We start from the raw sequence: 17416 nt of genomic DNA, 5'->3' as shown, positions 1-17416 counted from the left end.
ATACAGGCTAGAGAATTGGGAAGGAGTAGTGGAGGGTGAATCTGAGTAGAAGAATCATGTATTTCAAACCCAAGGAGTTACAGGGTGTGATTTACTTAGAGCATTATAATCTACTTAGAAGAATTATGTACAAAAACAATATCCTACCACATACAATAGTAAACTGGAAACAGTAGGTACTCAGCATGTGTAGGTTCTCAAGCATTCCATGTTCAGTGTATGTGGTAGGAGTATTATTCTCTCTTACTTATGGAACTTTGTGGTACCTCATTCCAACAACAGGATATTTCATCTTGGGTCAAGAAAGGAGCTCACACCCGTACTTCTTATATTAACACATTTTTAAAGCCATTATTTATGGAGCGCTTAAATCAACACTGTACTGAGCACTTTTTAATCTGTCTCATTTACTTATCACAACACCATGAAGAAGAAAATAATATCTCCTTTCTCAGCTCAGAAAACTGTGGGGGCTAGGTTAGCAAATAGTATGCTAAATTGGAAGCAATATAGTCTCCATTCATCACTAACACATTCAAATAGAAGTCTAGATGGAAGTGACTGTTTAAAGTTCTCTTGGGTGTGTGTGTGTTGTGTGTGAGCATGTATACATATGTCTCTGTGTATGTATAACTGTGTATTTATGATATCATATCTTTATAGACAACCAAGAAGAAAATACTCTCCTTTCCAGTAAGATGGAACCAATGTACTCTATAATGGTAGTCAATGTTTCTAAGTCCCGCATTATTGACTAATGATATCATCTGTCTTAAAATGCTCTTTTCTCTTTTTTGTTTTATTTTGAACTTTATATTAAGTCTCATTGAAATGCAGAAATTAAAACAATGGATCTATAATTTGGTGCTACATAATAAATATTTGATAGCACCATCCTTTGATCAAATGCTATGAGTGATACAAAAGTAAATTAAATATGATCCTCGCTTTCAAGAAACGTAGACTCTAATAAAGAAGATGAACATGACAGTAATAAAGTATGGGTCAAAGTAAATGGCTATGAAAGAAAAGAGGAATTGACAGATTAATTCCAATCAGAGTTAGATAGTGATTTAGGGAAACTGCATAGAATTGGATGCACAGAGAATCAGCATACCCGAATTCTGGTCTTATTTGCTCAATCCCCACCAGCTTTCTCTCCTTATCTGGAAAGCTGAAAACTCCCTAAGAGTTCTGACAGATCCTAACTTTGTGAGCAGGTTGCATTGGAGATGGGTAATATTTCAACCACAGAAACCACAAAGACACAGGAGGCCCTCTCAGATGAAGGCACACTATGAGCAAAGATCTGGCCATGTCCTAAGAACAGAGAGCTTTCCCCCTGTGTGATTTGTGCAGAATGTGGTGGAGAACAAACATTGACAGGGCTGGAAAGGTGCTTCCGAAAAATATACAGAGGTGTCAAATTCCATACAAAGCCTTTTAGATTTTATTAAGGTTTTTTTAATAGCCAAAATACAATGGCAGAGTAACCAAAAATCAGCCTAGATTGTAAGATCAGAAAAATGCAAGGCCAATCACTAGCTTTTAATCACATTTGAAAAGATAAAAACAGAAGAAACAAAACCTTGAAGGTATATGGAATATTTCCAGAACTGGAAAAGATAACCAAACCGATGAAATTCTTGATCCTTATTGCTGAAAGAACAATGTTGCAGAAGAACAGAAAATAAGCTGGTTTAGGGTAAACTTCCTCACACAAAATATGCAAAAAATAATAATAATAATAAACAAGATGATGTAATCATTAAAGCTCCAAGTTTAGACATCCATATAAAAACTTAAATAATTCACACACACGTAATCACATATATAGTATCTTCAAAGAGACTTCAACTAACAAATGTTTGCTGGTTTGCAATTTCTCCTGTTTTTTTTTTGTTTGTTTGTTTTGTTTTGTTTTTTGTTTTTTGTTTTTTTTTAACCACACTAGTGTCACGGTAAAGATACAGCTAATGGCAGTGACTATTAGTGACCTTAAGAACACAGCTGGGTTTCTATTTTTATTTCTATAAAGCCCTGTTTTCTTCAGCTAGATGTTGCCTTAAAGGCCCAAACTAAAATCTATATAGCAAAGGTTATTTGTATATCTTTTTGTGTATATATATATATTTTACACAACAAACCTGCTCTTAAAACATGCATACATACACAAACCTACATACAGAGACACACGTATTCTAAAATATATAAGAATGCTTATATAGAAACTCATTTTCTCCAAACTAACCTGACGGACAACTGGAACATGCCAAGTTTAAAGGGTTATTTAGAGCTATACAAAAGTACCTGAATTGACAACACACTACAAAACAGAAATAGTATATTTATGTAAATTACTTCTGATTTTATAGAAACAAAAAATACAATACATTTAGAAGATATTGATGGGCAATTAGTGATCTGTCCTTTTTTCAATGATTAGGACAGAAAAAGACAACAAAACTTGTCTTTATTTGGGTAAATGCTTTCTTAACCTCCATATCTCAGATTAGAGGCAGTGATCTTGAAGAGTTTCATTTGGCTGTTACCAGGTAAAGGTATTTATCTACAAATATACATATTTTGGAATCTGGGTAATAACAGACAGATAGATAGATATTTGGAATACCTATTGTAATTGATGATGAGTAGTTATGATGGTATAATATGAACTTTGGCAAGATGGTTATTCAGTAAACAGAGTAGGACTCAGGATGTTGGTCTGCCAGAGAAATAGCTTAGTAATTACTAAGATCAAGTTGTCAGGAAAATATCACTAGTCAGAAAGAGATAGGGATGGTATAACTTCCCTACCCATTCTCCTCATTGTTTATAACACACAAAAAAAGAGAAACTTTTACAAAAATAATTATTTTATACTTTTTGTCATTGTGAAAACTCAGTTTACCAAAGATGTTGGAATTTCTACTCAGTTTTTGATCAAATAAAAAACAAAAATCCAAAATATTTGAAGAAGTATCTAAAATATAGATTTTTTTCTATAACCCTTAGACCTCTAATTTAAGAAAAGTTCATCAATGTGCACTTTGTTAGCTTGATTCCATCTAAAGAAAGGGAAAGGGCTGACTGACAAGAATTTGAAGCCACATATCCAATTCTTACATTCTTTCCCTAAATACCAGGGGAGTTGTCTCTGATAGAGGCTCATAAATTAAGTCTTATTTTATCAGATCAATAGCTTCTGGAAAAGTGGACCATGGTGTGTTTATCTCTCCGTATTCCTAGGAAATAGTATACACTATACAAGAAAGGTTTGTTGAGCAAAAACATGAATTGAAAATCTATCCATTGTTATCTCTACCACATAACAACTGCACTAAATAGGCACAGTTGCTGAACCCCAAAGACTAAGGGAGGAAGAAGATCCCAGAGTACAGCAGCATGCAATATTAACACCAAGCCCTCTCCCTGGGCATCACTGTGTCGCATGAGTGTGGTAGTGTATGAGAAGACACCACTTGTCCATCCTTATCTGTGACACACTATATCACATGTTAGGACCTGGGCCATGTGATTACACATAATCTTGTGTGTAATTATGTCATTATACTGAGATTATGTCATTATACTGAAGCCTGCTTACTTTCACTATACGGAGGCCTGCCTACTTTCTCTAGATACCACAATCGAAACTATGCATTCAGTTGCAAAACATAACCCATTTGCTGTTCTTCTTGTCCCCTAAACTCCACTCAGAGTTTTGATAGAATTAAGTGAAAAAATGTGAGGTGTAATCAGAGCCTCCATATGTTTCCTGCACCTGCTGATGGCATAGAGGGGTGGATATGGCTTAAAAGAGGATTAAACTATCTTTTAAGGAAACTCATTCTACACTATGTGATGAGACAGGGTCACACTACCTATTGGATCGAGTCATTGGTGCACAACTTTTTAGTACTCTAATGTGCTTTCTGTTTCAAATATACATTAATTGCTTTCTTACATGAAATAATTTGGGTGTATATCATTCACTTCCCGTTAAGGTAGAAGCTTCCTTGGGAAAATGAGAGTTAAGGCCAGTTTTGTCTTATGGAAGCAGAATTAATGTACTTTAAGTAACTCTACCTAAGACTGTGACAGGAATCTTAAAAATATGACTCAAAGCTAGTTTAGTTATAGCTTGTGTAATTTAAGGAAATTGCCTAGGCGAGTAATTGGTATTGTACCAAAACTAAATATTTCACAGTTACATTTGCTCTTGCCTAAAAATAAAATCTAGAGCAATACAAGGGAAAACTGCCAAGACTGAAAATAATATGCAGCAGCTGTAAGTAATTGGGAGTGATAATCATAATTAGACAAGATGTAAGATATGTGTTAAAACCCAGATTGGATCTTCCTGTTGATAACTGGGAGAAATCCCAAAGGCTTAGACTCTACACCTATCCTGGGTACTTCTGCTGCATGTCTGAGAACTCCTTCAAAATCCCAGCAAGCTTTAGGTCATCCATGAAACCACACTCTGAATGGCATGTGGAAATGCCAAAAGAGGAGGAGAGAGCAGAGGAGGAAAAGGTCACACTCCCTGACATGGAAGAGACTGCAAAAAGAGACTAGCACATCATCTAGCAGTAACTGACATTAAAATACATCCTTCCAAAGAAGCTAAGGAAACAGATAACTGTGATTTTTTGCTAAGAGAGAAAGGAGGACATTTTTGTAAGACCAGAGAAACACTGGTTTATTTAATCAGTATAGGTTAAGTAAATGAAGTTAAAATGTGCTTGTTGCATCCAAACTATCTTAAGCTATAAAGAAAATTCTGTGGGGACAGGGGACATTTCTATTTTTCCCAGGGATCAGAATGTCTGGCATCAGGCACACTCTCAATGTGTTAAATACATGAGTGAATGAGGAGTAATCCTCACAATATCTGAGTGGGTGCTTGAGCTTTGTTAGTTACTTTACATCGACTCATTTTAATCTACTTGTAAACTTGAGATACCACTTATAAAAATAATGAACTAAGTAAAAATAATGAATTAAGTAAAGTTTTAAAAAAAACTTGTCCAGTTTAGTCCAATTAGAAAGCAAAAGAGGTAGAATTCAAACCAATGTTATCTGTCTCCAAGTGCATATATCAAACACAATGATTTATTTTAAAAAAAAAAAAACTAGAATACCTTAGCCATATTAAGAAATCAGGAAGTATGACAGCCAACTCTAAGTGTCACCAAGTGTCTAAGTGTCACCAAGACACTCTCTCTAAAATTCCCTATTTCTTTTTTTCTCTCTCTTTCTTCCCTCAAATAAAATGGTGAATATGAAACTAATACACTGCTCAAGGGCTGGGCATCTTTTCTCTCTGTTTTAAATCCTCATCTCTTTTGATTTCTTTTTCCTTTCTTAACCCCTTTCTTTCTCTTTTCCTTCTTTAAAATTTTCTTCTTTCTACTTAGAAGGTGTTGATTAAATAGATGTTATAAAAGAAACAGAACACATTCTTCATCATACTCTTTTCCTTAAGGGCAAAAAATCATAGGAATTACTATTGAAATAGAATATCTTATAAAATTATTCTCAAATTACACAAATGTATACTTAGGAATATTTTCCAACATTTAATTTAACAGACATCTATTGAACACATTTGATAGAAGATACAGAAACACATATTATTGGGAGAAATGTCCCATAATTTTGAAATGCTTATAGTCAGTGGAAGATTTTATAACTGTATGTTAACAAGGAACCAGTTCTGAAATCAGTACAAGGATATTAATAATTCTTACCTGAAAGACTGGAGGGAGCCTCATGGAGGAAGGGGTATTTTATTTGTTTATTTTATAATACTGAGGATTGAACCTAGGGATACCCAAACACTGAGCTACATTGCCAGCCCTCTGAATTTTAGATCTTGAGACAAAATCAAATAAATTGTCCAGGCTGGCTTGGAATTTATGCCCTTCTACCTCAGCCTCCTGAGTAACTGGGATTACAGATATGAGACACAATGCCTAACTCAAAAGAGGTTATTTTAGATGTTTAAGGTTGATTAGGCATTTAATAAGTAGAGAAGGGATATAAGAAGAAGGCCACATAGGCTTAAGGATGTAGCATGTGCAAATGACATGGGGTAGTAAAACACTATGTGTTCGAAAATGGTTTGTCAGTCTAGAGTTGAGTGTAGGCATGAGTTTGGATGAGTGGGTTATAACCAGACAATAGAGGACTCTGAATTCTGGACTATGTATCTGTCTTTTCTCCAGAGGCAATAGGGATTCCTGAAGCTTTCAAGCTAACATTCTACTCTTTCTTCCTCTAGTTTAACATATTGTCCTCAAAGTAGCCAAGTGATAATTTTAGAATGGTCAGACTCTCCTCTGGTCTCTCATGTCACTCAGAGTGGACCCCAAGCCCTCACCATAGGCCCCTACTCTCTGAGCATGTGACCTAAGCCTCCTAATTTTACTTGGGATAATAGTAGTACAATATTCACACATAGTCAAAAATAGAACCTTATGAAAGATCTGACCATTACAGAGAGGCACATACCAGATGCCTCCTGAAAGTTCATGTTGATAGCTGGGGCCCTCTGGTTTATTTGCACTCACTGCCTTCTGCAGTGAAAGGATGGTGTTATGAAATTCAGTACATGTTCTATCCCCCTATAATCTGCCTATAATTTGTCCTCTTTTTCAAAATGCTTAAGGCAGATAGTCTGATCTGTACATATCAGAATAAGTTAAACTACCCTGCATGGCATCTAGTAAACCATAGGCATTCCCTTGAGTATTATCACACTCCTCATTCACTCATTTATTTCACACATCTAGTGTGTGCTCTGTGCAGGCACTTGAGTCAATGAGTAAAAGCAATAGGCCAGAAAGTAGAAAGAAAAGATTCATCAAAATATGGGAGAGGAAAGACAATACTCATCTGAAAAAAAAAGAAGTCATGGTATTATGTCTCCTTATGTTTGTGGTGATAGTAGGGTAAATAGATGTAAATCATATAATCATTTGAAAAAAAAATACTGAGTAACTTCTAAATTATGGACTTTGTGATCAGTAAATAAAAAAAATAGAGATCTTAGCTTTGGATTGTTTTTGGTCTAGTTGGAGTAAAATGTATAAACATGATTTTATGAGTTACTAAATAATATGGAGAACAGAGAAGAATGCTTAATGTAGCATGGGATTTTTATAAATGATTTTTTTTCTTTTTGATGTAGGTGATACTTTACCAGAGTCTTGAAGCTAATTTCTAATTATAGCTAATAGTTATTTTCTTTAATTTTATTTTCTTTAATTTCTTAACATCAAAAATTCAACTGGGGTTGTGGCTCAGTGGCAGAGCACTCGGTTCCATCCCCAGCACTACATGCACGAGGCACTCAGTTCAATACCTAGCACTACATAAAATAAAAACAAATAAATACACGTATTGTGTCCATCTACAAAAATTCAATTGGAATTTAACATGTGAAACAAATCAGAATATCCCTGAGACCCTTAATGTTAATACCATTAGATCTTATCTCCAAATAGTTCAGTCCAGTAGTCACAGACACATAGAAACCGAATATGATAAATGTTCATCCAGGAGAATGAAATTACACAACAATGGGATACCCCAACAAAGACTGCTGCACACCATTTTTAAAAATGAGATTTGTATGTACTGAAGTGCAAATTCTATTTTTTAAAAAGTCAGTTTTTGTTTCTTTTTAATACTGTTGCCTGAACTACTCCCCTGCCATAGTCTCTTATCCTTCTCAGGATTCCGTATTGTCCTTATAGGTGTGTATGTCCTATGTTCTCTATTTGCCTGTTTATTTGTATCCCTACTAGAGTGAACTCTTTTTGAAGGAGAGGATTGGGTTTTATTTATTTTTGTTCATGTGTTATTTAATCCAACTTTCAAAACATAAAAGACATTCAGTATGCAGTACAAGAGTGTGAATGATGATATATGACTTATACTGGGCATCTGATGCCACATTTCCTTGACTAATTTTTTGTGGCCTAGTGATTGTTCATAATTTTCCTGCAGTCCATTAGCTATAATAATTGCTGGCTAACAATGCAGCAGACAGCTTCTAGTTTACTTTAGTACTAGAATAATATTACATTCACAAACAACTAAAAAGTGAATCAATGACAAAAACTTTGCTATTTTAATTGTAAGGTCATCATTAATTTTAAAAGATGCTATGGATAATATCTTTGCCCTGTTTAAAATGATAGTAAACTGAGCAGAAGAAGAGGTAGACACATTTCGAAAAAAGATGTCCATGAAGGTAGATGTCAAAAAGACCATATATGTCTTATAAACCATTGAATTCCCAGCACTCAATATGGTGCTTGGTATTGAGTTCAATACAAGCTTGCTAAATGAGTCAAGGAAAGTATTTTTATTTGTTTACTAGGTTTTAAGTATGAGACTTGTTTCAGAAGAGATTTGATTGTTTGTGATAGGAATACACATTTTAATTACAAATTAATTTTTATGTCATTGAATCATTCACTTAGACATTTCTTGAGTATCTTCCATCCACTATATACCAAACTTTCTGTCAGGGAAACACAGATAAATAAGATGGGGCCTCGATCTAGAAATAGATACATATACAAACATTTGCAATTAGTGTAATAATGATATAATAAAGGAATATAGATCATGGTCTAATGACACAAAAAGGGTATTCAGCTCAGCTTGTAAGAGGAAGAGCCAGGACTTAGGAAAGATTGCTCTAACATACACTCCAAAAGATGGATGATTTTTTAGGGTTATTGATATTCTACATGCTTAGGTACTATTGAATTTGTCATTATAACAAAATAATCTACCTCTGGCTTGTATGCTTAGCTTTTAAAATATTTTTTCTTATTTATTAAACCATTTTATTTGTTTATTATTGTTTCTTTATAAGTTTGGTTACACGTAGATTCTTAAAAGATGATTCTGACACAACTGTTAGTAAGAAGGTCATATAAAATAAAATATTCATTTATATTTTTAAAATATTCTTCCAGGTCTTAATTGAGAAAGAAAATAATGAGTTCCCTGGTTTTAAATTAGACTTATGTCATTTATTTGAAAGGTATCTGTTCAATCATAGATATACTGTCTTCATCAGGTTTTCATTTAAAAACAACCCTCATTTACAATGCATTTAGATACATTAAATAGTTGATTTGGTTCTCTGTAGCTTCAGCACTGGGTTCTAGTCATCTGGAGTCAGCGATTGCATTGTCAAGAAATCTTCCCACTGGCAGGGGGCAATGCATCTTTCCTCCACTTTAATTCCTTAGTGGTATAAACAATACAATTTGTTCTTCTTCTGACATTCTAATACTGTCATTTATGAAAGTTCCATTAAAAACTACCTGCTAGTAATTCAAACCCTGAGCAACTTCCTGGATTTGAGTTATGAATTAAGGGGTAGAATAGTATATTTCTTTATTACATTATTCAATTTTGACTGGGAAATAATGCTTGAATTAATGAAAGTTTCTATTAAAAAAGATAATTAAAATAAGTACATGGATTTTTTGTTATTACTATTATTATTACTGTGTTAAACAAAACTCAGTCCTGAGCAATACTGAGCATACATATAACATTCAATTTCTGGAGAACAGAATCCACATACAGGAGGTAGCCACCCCCTTGTGAAGTGAAATGTAATCTCCTCAGTAGATGCTAACCATATCCCAGACTAGATGAATCTTTAGGGTTTGGGTGAAAATTCAGCATAACTGTTAGCTAAGTACCACATGAACTTCTTTGTGTATAATACTGTGATCTTTCTAATATATGAATATGGTTATATATCTAACCACTCCAAATTCTTCAAATTCTCCTTTAGATTAGAAACTAAAACTCTTTTCATTACAATCAAGGTCATTCTACTTGCCTAGAGCTCCAGTTTCAATTCCCTCCACTTCAGGCTCAAACTTCACGGTCCAGCACGACTAATCTACTTTTAGATCCTAGAAGTATGTCTGATCTCTCCTTTCCTCATGCCTTGGGATGTGTTATTTCCTCTATTCAAATGGCAGCTCTTTTTGGTAAAACTGTTAAATCATCCCTCTCTTGCACAGGTAGATTTAAATGCACCATTTCCCAAGTCACTGCAGTTTGCACATGCAATTTCTAATATTCCTAAGATTGTATTATAATTGTTTGCATGCCTTTACCCAAACACATATAAAAACAGTCCTTGGAAGAAAAAATTTCTTTTTTTGTTTTTCTAGCATTTCATACAATATTTGACTGATCAGAAAGATTTACAAATAGATGCATGAATGAATATTATTCACAACTATAAATATTTACAATATATATGAGGAATAAGGATGTTCGTGGTTGTTTATCGAATACTTAGCACGTGCCTAGCCCCGAATAGTGTATTTCTGTGCTTCATCTCCCATTCTCACCACACCTCTGCCAGCTAGATTGTATTATTTTTGTTATTTCTAGTTTGCCCTTGAGAAAACTGAAGCTCAGAGAGGTTAGTCAAATAGGCCACACATTCTCATAGAGCAGAATCAGATGTGAACCTAATTCTGTCTGACCCCAAAGCCAATGCTCTCCCCAGTACACCCAGCTGTCTTTTGATTATTGTCAAGATCCTGAAAGGCACAAATTAGATTTTGATTTAATCTTTTCCATTTCTTTCCAGCTCCAAGTACAGCCCAGTATGGAATTACCGGGAGCGCTGACGTTCTTTTCTCCTGCTGGTACCTTGTGTTGACACTGTCCTCTTTCACCAGCATATTCTACCTGAAGAATGCCATTCTACAATAAATTTAAAGACCCATAAAAGGCTTTTAAGGATTCTCTGAAAGTGCTGATGGCTGGATCCAATCTGGTACAGTTTGTTAAAAGCAGCGTGGGATATAATCAGCAGTGCTTACATGGGGATGATCGCCTTCTGTAGAATTGCTCATTATGTAAATACTTTAATTCTACTCTTTTTTGATTAGCTACATTACCTTGTGAAGCAGTACACATTGTCCTTTTTTTAAGACGTGAAAGCTCTGAAATTACTTTTAGAGGATATTAATTGTGATTTCATGTTTGTAATCTACAACTTTTCAAAAGCATTCAGTCATGGTCTGCTAGGTTGCAGGCTGTAGTTTACAAAAACGAATATTGCAGTGAACATGTGATTCTTTAAGGCTGCAATACAAGCATTCAGTTCCCTGTTTCAATAAGAGTCAATCTACATTTACAAAGACACATTTTTTTCCTTTTTTGATAAAAAAGCAAATAATATTGCCTTCAGATCATTTCTTCAAAATATAACACATATCTAGATTTTTCTGCTCGCATGATATTCAGGTTTCAGGAATGAGCCTTGTAATATAACTGGCTGTGCAGCTCTGCTTCTCTTTCCTGTAAGTTCAGCATGGGTGTGCCTTCATGAAATATTTTTCTCTTTGTCTCCAACTAATATAAAACATTTTGCTAAATCCTACAATTTGTAAGGAAAAAAATAAACCACAATGATAAAGTTAAACTATATCCTATCTCTAAAGAACAAAGGAGCTATTGGATTGTATTCCTTCATTATCAGTGGGGTTTGAGAGTGTTGCCCCACAATAACTCCGTTCTTGGGATGAAAAACAATTTAATCACATAGAAGAGTAAATGTACTGTACGATTTCTTTCGTTGAAGTTAAATGTTAGATCTACTGTGGGAAATAATTCCCTTTAAAATGACAGCACAGTCCACTCACGGGATTGCTGAGCAAGACAGTATCTTTTTTTCTTTCACTATTTCAAGCTTAAATTTTTAAGATGGTTTGTCAGAGAGGACACAAAGTCCTATCACCTAATATCACATGAGTTGGTAAGCACTCAAAACTAATTTGGTTTTGTGATAGGTAAGTTATTATGACAGAAACAGTGCTCCTGCAGACAGGAGCATTTTGCATATTTTCTATCTAAAAACATCACTCAGTTGATAATCTGGAATGCATGTTACATTGAAAAAGTTCCAAAATATTTTATATCAAATATTCTATATTAGTATACAGAAGATCAATCCCTGAAGTAAATAACTCTTTAATAAAATCTTTCTTTATAACCATTTCAGTTCAAACAAGTGAAGCCAAAAAATTACCATGCTTTATTTCTTCTTACATGATATATGTAAGATGTGATCAAATGAAGACAGACACCAGTGATGAGAATATCTTAAGATGTATTAATTATTCAATTACTGTGAGTATTCATTTTTTTTCTACTTAAGGAATGAAAACTACATTTTTGAAGGAAAATTCTGTGAGTCTAACTATTATATTACAGGAATAGGCTGATGGTTTACTCTTTACCAAAGAAAGACCATAGCCTTGAAAGCCATGTTACAGGTCTGATGAAGTTGCCAATTTCAGCACACCTACATTTCTACGGATAGTCATCTTTTACAATCATACCAACAACCCACATCCTACTACTAAGATTAGATATAAGAAATTTTACAGAGGTCACACATATTTAAGATAGCTAATATTTTGCCCTAGAAGTGATGACTTGAAAATTGTGATTTTTTTTCCAAATAAAATTTAAAGAAAAAGTATGCCATAAATCTATTTTAATTAGAAAGATGACTCATAAATTAGGAGGCATAAATATAGTCTTCCCACAAAATGGCAATAATATGGCATAATGCTCTGAAGTTTACTAGCTGTAATAAATCTATGATGTTTTGACTGATATATTAAAATTGGCTTTAAAATATAGCATTTAAATGTATTATATATTTGTTTTTAAAAATATTCTTTGTGAAATTGGCGAGTAAACTAAAAATACTTTTTTTTTTGTATTGCAGCTTTAAAGTGGCACACTCCATAATAATCTACTTACTAGAAATAGTGGTGCTACCACAAAAGTGTTAACCATCTGTACATTGTTTGGGAGAAAGAAACAGATCAAGAATGCATATTATACAGTGACCGTTTTCCTAGAGTTAAAAATACCTCCTCTTTGTAAGGTTTGTAGGGTTAATGTGAGGTAAATTGAGGTATAAACTATGGATGAACCAAATAATTAGTTCAAAGTGTTGTCATGATTCCGAATTTGTGGAGTCTGGTGTTTTTCCCATAGAATGTGACAGAAGTACAGTCATAGCTCAGTAGCTATATGTATTTGCCTTTATGTTAGAAGAGACTTTCTTGAGTGACATTTTTAAATAGAGGAGGTATTCACTATGTTTTTCTGTATCACAGCAGCATTCCTAGTCCTTAGCCCCTGGACAGAGTGAAATCATGAGTATTTATGAGTTCAATATTGTTCAAATAAGGCTACAGTATTTGCTTTTTTGTGTGAATGTATTGCATATAATGTTCAAGTAGATGATTTTACATTTATGGATATATGAAATGTCTTGATTATTCCATTTTATCAGTCCTGACTGTACAAGATTGTTGCAATTTCAGAAAAGCAGTTTTATAAAATTGATTTATCTTTCAATCTAAAATAATTTCTTAAGCTATTCCTTTCAGCATTGTGTTTTCCACAGGTTTCATTTGTGGGATTCCTTTTGTTGCCCCAAAATTTTTGTCCAAGAAAGAAGAAAAGAAAATAAAGAGCAGTTGAGAAAAAAAAAATAAAGACAGAAAAGGAGGCAAAGACAAAGGAAATAGAAGAAAGGAAGAACAGAAAGAGGGAAAAAGAGGAAAGGATGAAAGATAGGAGAAAGGACGAATGAGAGGGAGGCAAGAAGCAGAACGTTAGGGTAGTTAGCTTTTTCATTTGCATTCTCGGTTTAAATGAAAGTGGTGTAATGTGTTTTACAATTATCTCATTCAACACGTAAGTCCTGTTACACCATTAAGTTTCTATTATGCAGCAATTATATAATGAAAAGTACTGCCCAAGTTATAGCATTGTGTGATTTTTTTGAGACACTAAGATTTGAGAGAGAGAATTTCAAACATAAAGTCACTTTTGGGGGATTTATAACTTCACTGAAAATTAATGCTTCATCATAACATTTAAGCTATATCTAGAAAGTAGACTGGAGAACTAAGAATATTACCCAGATAATTCAGAACAAAAATATATAGATATATATAGATATATAAATACCCCTATGTGTGAAGTCAGAAAACTCTGAAAAGCTGAATTATCAAAGCCAATCATCTATATTGATCAAATTACTGATAAATTGTTAATTTATCCATTGTATTTAGCTTTGTGACACAGCCAAAAGTTACCTATTTAATCTTTTCAATAAAAGTTGTTTTTTGAAATCCAGAAATGATTTAAAAAGAGGTCAGGTTTTTAACTATTTATTGAAGTATGTGGATGTACAGTATTTCAATAGATATGAATATGAATAAATGGTATGCCTTAAGATTCTTTGAATATGTATTTACTTTAAAGACTGGAAAAAAAAATCTCTTCCTGTCTTTTAGTAAAACATCCATATTTCATAATCTGATGTAAAATGTTGTACTGTTTCCAATAGGTGAATATAAAGTCAGTTTATCAATTAAATATGTATTTGACTCATTTAAAAACTATTAGTTTAAGAGAAAAAAATGGAAGAAATAATAATTTAAACATGCTTCTCCTAGTCCCTCCTTCATTCTCTGTTTCATTCATTGTATCATATTCAAACACAAACACTTCAAAACCGCATACAGGTATTCAGAGAACAATTATTCACTTTAGTCTATCAGGAAGAAATGTAAAAAAGATTTTAAAGAGAAAATTTTCCCAAGAATGATTCATTCAAGATAAGGGAATTTGAGCCAGTCCTGGTTGTGCATACCTATAATCCCAGGGACTCTGGAGGCTGAGGCCAGAGGATGGCAGATTCAACTTGGTGAGACCTTAGCAATTCAACAAGACACTGTTTCAAAATAAATAAAGAAAAAGGACTGGGAATGTAGCTCAGGGGTAAAGCACCCCTAGGTGTAATCTTCAATGCCACAAAAGTGGAGGAGGGGATTTGATCCAAGCACCACAGAGTCTTTATACTCCCTCTGAATTTCCCAAGCACAAGCCTTCATAATCACATGCACTTATATCAAATGATTTCAAGCTTAGAGAAAATATTTAGAAATTGATATCTTTAGTGAAAGGAGAACAAACCAGCAAGCAAATCCAATAAATACTTCCCAGACTTCCTGGAGAGAAAGAAAGAGAAATCATTTCACCCTGTTCCCTAGAAGCTTCACCCACAGTAATCCTAAGGCTACATCAAATTTCCCACAGCCTTAGGTCCAAAAGATGTGCCATCCTAAGAGACAGATGGGCAGCTGGAGTTACCCTGAGGGATCACAGCTCTTGCACTTTGCATTTTATAATGGTAAAGCACTTTGGCAGACATTGCTGCTTTGGCTCCTACAATACTTCAAAATAACTCTAAGTAGAAAATACTATTGTCACACATTGATGATGAAAATGAGATTCAGAAATTTTAATCACTTGCTGGAGATTACACTTTTACTAAGCGGAGTATTTGAGCCAAATATTTGAGCCAATGCAAAAATTCTACTGGCTGATTTCTACCACCATTAGCCATCCTGAGAATAGGAAAAGAATGTGATGGCATTGCTACTCCACAACTCTATGTATGTTTATATTTGGAAGATGGAATTGGAACATGGAAGCACGACAGGTTTTATTTCTATAAGATTAATAATTGTTAATTTCCAAAGAAAAATCTTGTAGAATATGAATATTATAAAATACATATAGAGGTTAAGTCTTCACTCTCTTCATTGGAATATATAGTAAATCAGATATGGGTAAAACTCAAGGCATGATTCATTCTAAGGCAAATTACTCTCCAGCTGTGAATCTGTGAAATCAAATAAGTTATGACCTTCCATATTCTAATGACTACAAAGGGTATGAGGTTTAAAAGCAAATCAGATTGTACATCTCATCTAAAACTTTTGGAGTGTGGAATATACTATGCCATTGGCTTCAGACACAAAGTGCTTGTTGTATTAGGACCATCACACAAAATGGAGGATCTTGTCATAATCACACGTAACTTTTTATATAACATTTTGCAAAAGACCTGCCAGGTTTTGGATAATCCATTAAGACTATTCCTCAGACAACTGCCATCAACAGAATTGTTGGGGAAATATAACTCAGAATACACATACCTCTTTTTCTGAGTCTCTAATAGACTACTGGTTTTTAATCTTAATCATGCTGCCAATTTATATAAAAACACTAATTATGTGTACATCTGTGTAGAGGCAGTCAAACCAGAGGGCAGTCCAAATTCTAGAAACTAAATTATTTGCAACCTAAGAAACATATTTGTATTTTTTGTCAGAATATAACTATATTGCAAATCCTATGACCATCACCTGTTGGTCCGAAGAATGTGGGAAATATTACATTTATATACTTATAAAATGGGCACATTAATTTGCTAATGAAAGAACTATGTAAGATGTTACAAACCAGGATAATTTAAGAGCACATGCTTCTATAGATCAAGAATAATGAAATTGGGGCTGGGGATGTGGCTCAAGCGGTAGCGCGCTCGCCTGGCATGCGTGCGGCCCGGGTTTGATCCTCAGCACCACGTACAAACAAAGATGTTGTGTCAGCCGAGAACTAAAAAATAAATATTAAAAAATTCTCTCTCAAAAAAAAAAAGAGTAATGAAATTAATATGCTAAAAGAGGCAAAATTGTCTTCTTCCAGAATAAAGAATTCAATTGAAACTTTGCCCAAAAGAATTAATTTCCATGTCTACAGAGAAGAAATATTTTGTTTTAGTGTCACTTATCTACAATTTGGAAAGAAGTAACATGCAATTGAAAATGCAGACCCCCTTAAAATCAGAACCAGATAACCTGAAATGGTGGCTCTACATAATGCACATTTCTTAATTGTAGCAGAAATTTTTCCTGGGACTGAGGATGTAGCTCAAGGGGTAGAGTGTTTGCATAGGGTTCAATCTTCAGTACAGAAAAAAAAAAAAAAAGATCCTCTAAAAGGATATGTGAAAATTTTGGAGGCAGTTAGATTGACCAAATTGCTATGATTTTGAGCCTCCTTAATATAATATCTACTTTAATGAAGAAAGTTCCCAATGCATCTATATATCTAATATCACATATTCTTTCTCTTCTAATTACTCATTGTTCCCCCTCACAAACCATCACTTCATAGTCTGGGTCATGTAGAAGAAGTGAATCATTATAATAAATATCTCACTTCAAGAAGATAACCTGTTGAAAAACTAATGTATTTTGGACACTTATTACATGACGTAAATTCGGAGTATAACAGGCATTTTGCATCAACAAAAAGAAAAATGAAATAATGATTGAGATAGCAACATTTTATCAACCAAATACAATGGCAATGGTCAGAACTTTGCAAAAAGCCATAGCAAGAGCTGAGTAGTCTACTTCCACTTAATGCTAATGAGCCCAGTCCCAGTGCAAATTTTGGT

At 33.9% G+C, this 17416-nt stretch overlaps 1 protein-coding gene across 1 annotated transcript in view; it reads left to right on the top strand.

The window, feature by feature from the left end:
• Positions 1 to 14478, top strand: part of Negr1 (neuronal growth regulator 1) — a 492948-nt gene extending 478470 nt beyond the window's left edge. The window contains exon 6 of the mRNA XM_048814071.1: positions 10655 to 14478. Coding sequence (XP_048670028.1) covers positions 10655 to 10779 — 125 coding nt within the window. The 3' untranslated portion in view covers positions 10780 to 14478. The remainder of the gene's footprint in view (positions 1 to 10654) is intronic.
• The last annotated feature ends 2938 nt before the right edge of the window (positions 14479 to 17416 follow it).

The sequence above is a fragment of the Marmota marmota genome, unplaced genomic scaffold (assembly GCF_001458135.2).
Source record: "Marmota marmota marmota unplaced genomic scaffold, marMar, whole genome shotgun sequence".
NCBI classification, from domain to species: Eukaryota; Metazoa; Chordata; class Mammalia; order Rodentia; family Sciuridae; genus Marmota; species Marmota marmota.
Note: the sequence above shows the minus strand (reverse complement) of the source record. Positions and strands in the feature narration are given on the sequence as shown.